At 39.3% G+C, this 9,443-nt stretch overlaps 1 protein-coding gene across 2 annotated transcripts in view; it reads left to right on the forward strand.

Moving 5' to 3' along the window:
- Positions 1 to 260: 260 nt before the first annotated feature.
- LOC111979507 (solute carrier family 12 member 7) overlaps positions 261 to 9,443 on the forward strand; it is a 107,288-nt gene continuing 98,105 nt past the window's right edge. The window contains exon 1 of one of the 2 annotated variants that reach the window (XM_024010096.3): positions 261 to 683. In XM_024010096.3, the coding sequence (XP_023865864.1) occupies positions 575 to 683 (109 nt within the window). In that variant the 5' untranslated portion in view covers positions 261 to 574. The remainder of the gene's footprint in view (positions 684 to 9,443) is intronic. The other variant, XM_024010097.2, reaches the window with a different exon arrangement.

Here is a 9,443-nt window from a genome sequence, read left to right on the forward strand (position 1 = left end):
CRCAGATTTTCTTTATGCAGATTTCAGAATATAAACATGACAATGTGTCGCCAATTGGATGGCAACCTAGCTAGCTACTGTATGTTTTTGTGAAAAGTTTTTTTTATTTTGAGGGGGATGTGACGTCAATACGTGCAGCTGTTTTTGTTATCGACAATAGTTAAATTGCAACGCAAAGTAGCATGCAATTGTCGTATTTATTTTACTTGCAAAGTTCTAAAAATCGACAAATAAATGGAAACATAGAGATAGCATAAATACAGATAGAGGGCTCTTTTCATTAAAGGAAGGGAAAGATTTTCAGGAGGTGCATGCTGTAAAATTAGGAGTCTTGTCTGTCGTAGGTACTATAGTTTATAGGGGGAAGTTGAGTGTAAGAGGACTTTTTCCTGAGGGAGGAGTTGCAGAAACATTCCTTATTTGGAGAAGGCCTGGTCACATGGGGGCAGAATCTGAGCGATAGAGATGAGAGAGACGGAACAGGAGAGAACACATCGAACTGTGCCTTGAGATGTTGAGCGGGACTAGAGACGTTGACTTTCTCAGGCTTGAGTCAATGCAGTGAGGGGATAAAATGCCCACCAACTTCACTGTGGTCCCTGTGGAGGATGGCGGGGCCGGGAAGTCAAGTCTCGAACGTGTGTTTAGGGAGGAAGATATTATTCCACGACGACCCTACTCAGGTGAGGGCACACTGTTGACGTTGTCAGGACAGGCTCAGACAAGCGAAGCAGCTTCTGTAGAACAGCTGAACATGTTCACTTTACGTTTACCTTGGCCCATGACTTACATAATTATGATATAGCTTTGTTTGTTTGTTTATTTTTCTCTGGTCTAAGGGGATCAAATATATATTTTTAAGACGAGTGAACGTTTTGCAACTCCTGAGATAAACAAAAACAAGCGTGGGCTTCCTGAGATTTTCCTTGCATCCATTTCTCTTTCTCTCTCTCTCTCTAAATTCAATTTCAATCTCGCTCTTCTTTGGGTTTTATGGCGAAGTTGACTAAAGAAATCTGTATTTTTGCCACCAACTGAACGGGTGCAAAAAAATGTACAAGAGAAAAGTGCAGTTACGTTTATCACCATTGCTATAAATGTCACAAAGGCCACTTTCTTCAAATTAAGAATGTCTGAATCTGGCTGGTGACATGCAGGCCTTGGTGCATGTTGCTGTGTAGCTCCACTGTTATTCACTGACATCGGATCTTCTGTTCTTTCTACCCTTTTTACTGCCTCCACAAAGGAGACAGAAGCTGTGTTTACACCTTGCATTAACATGTGGTTGTTGTCATCCGATCAAGATGATCCAGATAGATGATCCAGATTTGTTGAGTACACATGGTAATACAATTACTCTTAACTGCCCACTGATTCTGTATTGTGACCAGATTCCCTTGTCCTTCCCTGTGTGCAAGTTAATCCAACCTGCCTTGGATCTCCCTTACGACAAGCTGTATAAATCGACAGAAAACGGCACACTGTTATACTCCAGTAGTTTTACAATCTCATCATTACAGTCTATATTTGATATCCAACGATTTAAGACCGAGTGCTACTGTCCCGACATCCTCGATCTGTACACAACCATAAAAATACATATGATTCCATATATCCTTCTCCTGAACAGTAAACCAGCTTTTTAGGCCTGCGTGCGTGCATTGGTTGTTTAGGCATGTCTTCGTGGAAATATGTAACTTTATGGGCAACCCTACCAAATTCACATACAAATGTGAGTTATAGATCTATCATTCTACTTGAATGCAAGTCTAAAGTGGTAGATCTGTTCTATTTGCACTTTCTATGCTTGCCTTAAGTTTTTGTCTTTTACTTTTGGGTTTGTACACCAGAAAATACAATATTTTTGGTTATGGAAAATATATTTCACAGTGGTTTAGATGGTACAGTAATTCTCTACACTATGCTAGCTTATTTTGTCACATAAACTGAAATTAGGCAAACTGTTAGTTTTAGCATCCAGAAAATGGCGGAGAAATATCTGCATAGTGCAACTTTAAGATGTGTACCAAAAGTTTTGTATTTCAAAGAACCTCTAATATGATAACCTATAACAACTCGCATGTTCAAATTATGAAAATTGATAAAAGCAGCAATCGATATTGGCGAAGGAGCACGCATGTGAAGCAAATGCTATGGATTTATAAAGGAATGAAGTGTAAATCTGAAAGTAGCCTGCAGAGTCCTTTGTATTGTAGCCTATTGGACAGTGGCCTCGCTCAAGCTTACAGAAAGCTATGTGCCTTTTTGCATCAGTTTGGACATATTCTGCACTTTATTGCTAGTGATTTGTCTGGAAAATGCTCAAAACTTTGAAGAAGAATCTCATATAAAATATATTTTGATTTAACACTTTTGGTTACTACATGATTCCATGTGTGTTATTTCATAGTTTTGATGTCTTCACTATTATTCAATGTAGAATATTGTAAAACATTTAAGAAAATCCCATGAATGAGTGTGTCCAAACTTCTGACCGGTACTGTATATGCGTGATWTAACTTCGATTGGACTGTGGCATCCGACCACAGTGCCAGTAGGCACATGGTTTCTAATGAAGACCATGATCTTAATTCTGGATGAATTGTAGAGGTAGGCTATTGTTGTCAATCACATGGGAAACGGTAGAGTGTGAAAAACCCAGCAGCGTTGCAGATCTTAACACACTCAAACCTKTGCCCCTGTTCAAAGGYGCTTAAATATTTTGTCAGGCCCATTCAGCCCATTCACCCTCTGAATGCCACACATACACAATCCATGTCTCAAGGCTTAAAAATCCTTGTTTAACCTGTCTCCTCCCCTTCATCTACACTGATTTGAAGTAGATTTAACAGGTGACATCACTAAGGGATCATAACTTTCACCTAGTCAGTCTGTAATGGAAAGAGCAGGTGTTCCTAATGTTTTGTATAAAAATCTCCATCAAACGCTTTTAACCAGACGACCCACATCTCGGCTCCTTCCGTCTGCAGACAGTTTTTACATGGCTAAACATTTTACATCTCTTACATTGCAAAGGYCTGGATATTTTCCTGCTTCACTCTGGTCGAGAGGGACTCCAGATAAATAAAWAAAAAACAAGGACTGACCAACTATTCTCCTCCTTGTCATTTAACCACACGATTCTTCCAGTTTACATCAACCACTCCAGGAATTTTATTTTTATATATCAATAACAACTTCTAACGAAACTCCAGAAATTGCTCCTTTAATAGGTGCCCTGCTCCGTAGCTCAAAGCACAACACATCATAATCTCCAAATTAAGTGAGTTCCAGGACCCATTTAAATGTTTTCTGCTCCTTAGACACACAAAAAATCTGAACAAGCCCACATYGTGATTTTTACTTTACCCAAAGCTTTCTCCACCACTTTGGATGTCTTCAATGGGTTAACCACGTCGGGCGTACATAATCCCAGAGAACATACTCCTACCAGATATGATGGGGAATTAGCAACACTAGCCATTGCCTTTCCCACGTCAATTTTGCTTTTTTAAAATATATATATTTTTTACAAAACTCTATTCTTAATTTCCACCGCCAAACGATTCAAGCTCTATCTCAGCTTCCGCCAATGTCTTCTTGTTCGTGTCTCTCTCGGTACCCTTGCTGCACCAGGCCGTGGGTCTTGTCTCTTTCTGTCTGTCGCTCTCTTTCACTCATTCAGTAGCTTGCCCTCAGTGTTCCAACAATCTTTCTCCCTGTTGCTCTCCCTCCCTTCATGTGTTAGGACCATGATTAATATGAAATCACTATGGATAGTATTACCTTTAAAGGTTTCTCAGCTTTGCGTTTCACAGTGGCAGTCACTGCAATAATGCCTTTCCTCTGTCAAGTATTAACTTGCTGTGAATCAGTAGAACTCCATTGTTCTGTACCTGTTGGAAGGGAGATGTAGGTAACTTCCCAAATAAAGGAAACACCAACATAGTGTCTTTAATAGGGCGTTGGGCCACCACGAGCTGCCAGCACAGCTTCAATTACCCTTTTGCAAGGCATAGATTCTACAAGTGTCTGGAACTCTATTGGAGGGAAGTTCCTTCATTTGGTGTTTTGTTGATGGTGATGGAAAACACTGTCTTACGCCACTCTTGCACAAGGTTGATGTACACTCACTGGACTACCCTCACACTCCAAACACACACGCACATGCATATTRACACCACACACATAAATTCCTACACACTCTTCACATACGCTCCTGCTACTCTCTGTTTAGTCACTTTGCATAGTCACTTTACCTACATATTACTTCAATTACCACAACTAACCCCTGTACGTACCCCTGCACATAGACTCGGTGCCTCCTGTATATAGCCTCGTTATTGTTATTTTGTGTTACTATTTTTCCTTTAGTTTAGCACATTTTCCTGACTTACTTTTTAAAGACTCTGCATTGTTGGTTAAGGGCTCATAAGTAAGCATTTCACTACACCTGTTGTATTTGGCGCATGTGACAAATACCATTTATTTGAATTGCTTAATCAACTAAGGAACCACGCCTGTGTGGAAACACCAGCTTTCAATACACTTTTTGTCCCTAATTTACTCAATTGTTTCCTTTTATTTTGGTAGTTAAAATGGGTTAGGGCAGAGAGGAAGAGGTGACGCGAGACGATTCACTCCGCCCAAAATCTGTCCCATGAGATAAGCTCCATACCTATTTTGTATGGAGGTCTATGGGCGATTGTCGAATTACCTGAGGCTTATTTGATCTAATATATGTTTTGTAATGTTTAGGCTGTTAGAAATGTACTGATATAAGTGGATGCACGTGGATTTCCGTAAATTTTGAGAAAAACGACTTAGTTGTGCGTGTTGTTCATATACGTATCTGCCCTCTCATTGGCTAGAATGGTCCCACTTACTTACTTTGCTGTGTATATTCTAGTGTAGTATTTGTTGTTTATTTTATGCTTTTTTTAGGGTGGGGGGAGGCAGGTTGGGGCCGCCAAGTAAATAAAACTATATATATATATATATATATATATATATACACAACCGTTCAAAAGTTTTAGAACACCTACACATTCAACGCTTTTTGTTAATTTTTTTACTATTTTTTACATTGTAGAATAATAGTGAAKACATCAAAACTATGAAATAACACACATGGAATCATGTAGTAACCAAAATAGTGTTAAACAAATCAACATTTATTTTGAGATTCTTCAAATAGCCACCCTTTGCATTCTCTCAACCAGCTTCTTGAGCTAGTCACCTGGAATGCATTTAAATTAACAGGTGTTCCTTAAACGTTAATTTGTGTAATTTCTTTCCTTCTTAACTTCTTACAGATCATTGGGACCTCAACAACATCCGGTGAAATTGCAGAGCGCGAAATTCAAATGACAGAAATCGTAATATTAAACATTCATGAAAATACAAGTGTCATAYGTCATTTAAAAGCTTAACTTCTTGTTAATCCAGCCGCTTTGTCAGATTTAAAAAAGGGCTTTACGGCGAATGCACACCATGCGATTATCTGAAGACAGCGCCCCGCACACAGAAGCATTACATACATTATCCAACCAAGCAGAGGCGTTACGAAATTCAGAAATAGCGATAAAATTAATCACTTACCTTTGAAGATCTTCATCTGGTTGCAATCACAGGGGTAACGAACGAATAACGAAGTGCATGCCCTCACCGGCACGCTCAACAAACACTACAGCCAAAATCGGAGCCACTTAGAAAAACTACAAATTCTAGCTAATTAAAAAAAAAAAACAAGCCTGAAACTCTTTCTAAAGACTGTTGACATCTAGTGGAAGCCCCAGGAACTGCACTCTGGGAGGTCTTCCTTTTATATTCCCATTCCCAGCCATTGTAATCAGTGGTGAGCTGAAAAAAATATTTCTGGATGGATTGTCCTCGGGTTTTCACCTGCCATATCAGTTCTGTTATACTCCGACATTATTAAATTTTTTTTGGAAACTTTCGTGTTTTCTATTAGAGGTCGACCGATTTATGATTTTTCAATGCCGATATTGATTATTGGAGGACCAAAAAAAGCCGATACCGATTAATCGACCGTTTTTTTTTTTTAAATAAATTTAAATACATTTATTTATTTTTTAATTTAAATGTATACATTTTTTWWTTTTTATTATTTTTTATTTATTTGTAATAATGACAATTACAACAATACTGAATGAACACTTATTTTAACTTAATATAATACATCAATAAAATCTATTTATCCTCAAATAAATTATGAAACTTRTTCAATTTGGTTTAAATAATGCAAAAACAAAGTGTTGGAGAAGAAAGTAAAAGTGCAATATGTGGCATGTAAAAAAGCTAACGTTTAAGTTCCTTGCTCAGAACATATGAAAGCTGGTGGTTCCTTTTAACATGGGTCTTCAATATTCCCAGGTAAGAAGTTTTAGGTTGTAGTTATTATAGGACTATTTCTCTCTATACCATTTGTATTTCATATACCTTTGACTATTTGATGTTCTTATTGGCACTATAGTATCGCAAGTGTAACAGTATAGCTTCCGTCCCTCTCCTCGCCCCTACCTGGGCTCGAACCAGGAACACATCGACAACAGCCACCCTCGAAGCATCGTTACCCATCGCTCCACAAAAGCCGCGGCCCTTGCAGAGCAAGGGGAACAACTACTTCAAGGTCTCAGAGCGAGTGACGTCACCGATTGAAACGCTATTAGTGCGCACCCCGCTAACTAGCTAGCCATTTGACATCGGTTACACCAGACTAATCTCGGGAGTTGATAGGCTTGAAGTCATAAACAGCTCAATGCTTGAAGCACAGCGAAGAGCTGCTGGCAAATGCACGAAAGTGCTGTTTGAATGAATGCTTACGAACCTGCTGCTGTCTACCACCGCTCAGTCAGACTTCTCTATCAATTTTCAAATCATAGACTTAATTATAACATAATAACACACAGAAATACGAGCCTTAGGTCATTAATATGGTCAAAAATCCGGAAACTATTTATTCTTTCAGTGAAATACGGAACCGTTTTATCTAACGGGTGGCATCCCTAAGTCTAAATATTTCTGATACATTGCACAACCTTYAATGTTATGTCATAATTATGTACAATTCTGTCAAATGAATTACGGTCTTTGTTTGGAATAAATGGTCTTCACACAGTTCGCAACAAGCCAGGCGGCCCAAACTGCTGCATATACCCTGACTGCTTGYACGGAACGCAAGAGAAGTGGCACAATTTCCCTCATTAAAAGAAATTCATGTTAGCAGGCAATATTAACTAAATATGCAGGTTTAAAAATATATACTTGTTTATTGACTAATGAAAGGCATTGATGTTTATGGTTAGTTACACATTGGTGCAACGACAGTGCTTTTTTCGCGAATGCGCTTGTTAAATCATCATCTGTTTGGCGAAGTAGGGTGTGATTCGATGAGAAATTAACAGGCACYGCATTGTTTATATGCAACGCAGGACAAGCTAGATAACTACACATGGTTGATGATATTACTAGTTTAACAAGTGATTATGTTTGATTTTTTTWAAAGWTAAGTTTAATGCTAGCTAGCAACTTACCTTTGCTTCTTGCTGCACTCGCGTAACAGGTAGTCAGCCTGCCACGCAGTCTCCTCGTGGAGTGCAATGTAATCGGCCACAATCGGTGTCCAAAAATGCCGATTACAGATTGTTATGAAAACTTGAAATCGGCCCTTGATTAATCAGCCATTCCGATGAATGCACCGAGTTGGTATGCTTTGCTTATTGGTTGTGTTGCATTGACATTGAAACCTGTAGGTGGAACATTTGTTGCATATATTTTAAATACAGCATCAAAATGTTGAAAATCTGATTCGAAGTGTAGGTCTAATGACCAGCAGTAGAGTTAGCTTGTCTGTGAACCCTCAACCTTCTGGCCAGTAGCCTTGCATGGCATCTACTTGTGCCACAAAAGCATGATGAAATGAATAAGTCGATATCCATGTCTATAACACAGTGTCGCTATAGTTAGTTATTTGTGGTCCTAAACATTATTATTTGATAATTCTATGCGGGAAAGGGTGTGCACATTCTTTTTAACAGTACAAGGGGAGGGTAGTGTGAATATACAGTACCAGTCATTCAAGGATTTCTTTATTTTACTATTATCTACATTGTAGAATAATAGTGAAGACATCAAAACTATGAAATAACACACATGGAATCATGTAGTAACCAAAAAAAGTGTCAACCAAAATATAGTTTAATATTTTAGATTATCAAAGCAGCCACCCTTTGCCTTGACAGCTTTCCAAACTCTTGGCATTCTCTTACCAGCTTCACCTGGAATGCTTTTCAACAGTCTTGAAGGGGTTCCCACATATGCTGAGCACTTGTTGGCTGCTTTTCCTTCAGTCTGCGGTCCAACTCATCCCAAACCATCTCAATTGGGTTGAGGTTGGGTGATTGTGGAGGCCAGGTCATCTGATGCAGCACTCCATCATTTTCCTTCTTGGTCAAATAGCCCTTACACCGCTTGGAGGTGCGATGTATCATTGTCCTGTTGAAAACAAATGATAGTGGGACTAAGCGCAAACCAGATGGGATGACGTATCGCTGCAGAATGCTGTGGTAGCTATGCTGGTTAAGTATGCATTGAATTGTAAATAAATCACTGCCAGTGTAACCAGCAAAGCACCCCCACACCATCACACGTCCTCCTCCATGCTTCACGGTGGGACCCACACATGTGAAGAATCTGTTTACCTACTCTGCGTCTTACAAAGACACGGCGGGTGAAACCAAAAATGTCAAATTTGGACTCAGACCAAAGGACAGATTTCCACCGTCTAATGTCCATTGCTCGTGTTTTCTGGCCCAAGCAAGTCTCTTCTTCTTATTGGTGTCCTTTAGTAGTGGTTTCTTTGCAGCAATTCGGCCATGAAGGCCTGATTCACGCAGTTTCCACTGAACAGTTGATGTTGAGATGTGTCTGTTACTTGAACTCTGTGAAACATATATTTGGGCTGCAATTTCTGAGGCTGGTAGCTCAAATGAACTTATCCTCTGCAGCAGAGGTGACTCTGGGTCTTCCATTCTTGTGGCGGTCCTCATGAGAGCCAGTTTCATCATAATGCTTGATGGTTTTCGCGACTGCAATTGAAGAAACTTTTAAAGTTCTTGAAATGTTTCGTATTGACTGACCTTCATGTTTTAAAGTAATGATGGACTGTCATTTCTCTTTGCTTATTTGAGCTGTTCTTGCCATAATATGGACTTGGTTTTTCCCAAATTGGGCTATCTTCTGTATACCCCTACCTTGTCACAACACAACTGATTGGCTCAAACGCATTAACTTCTTCGGGCTAGGGGCAGTAATCGGAAGTTTGGATGAATGAGGGGCCCAAAGTAAACTGCCTGTTCTCAGGCCCAAGCTAGGATATGCATATAATTGGTAGTATTGGATAGAAAATAGAGGTGTGATTC

The sequence above is a fragment of the Salvelinus sp. IW2-2015 genome, linkage group LG19 (genome assembly GCF_002910315.2).
Source record: "Salvelinus sp. IW2-2015 linkage group LG19, ASM291031v2, whole genome shotgun sequence".
NCBI lineage: Eukaryota > Metazoa > Chordata > Actinopteri > Salmoniformes > Salmonidae > Salvelinus > Salvelinus sp. IW2-2015.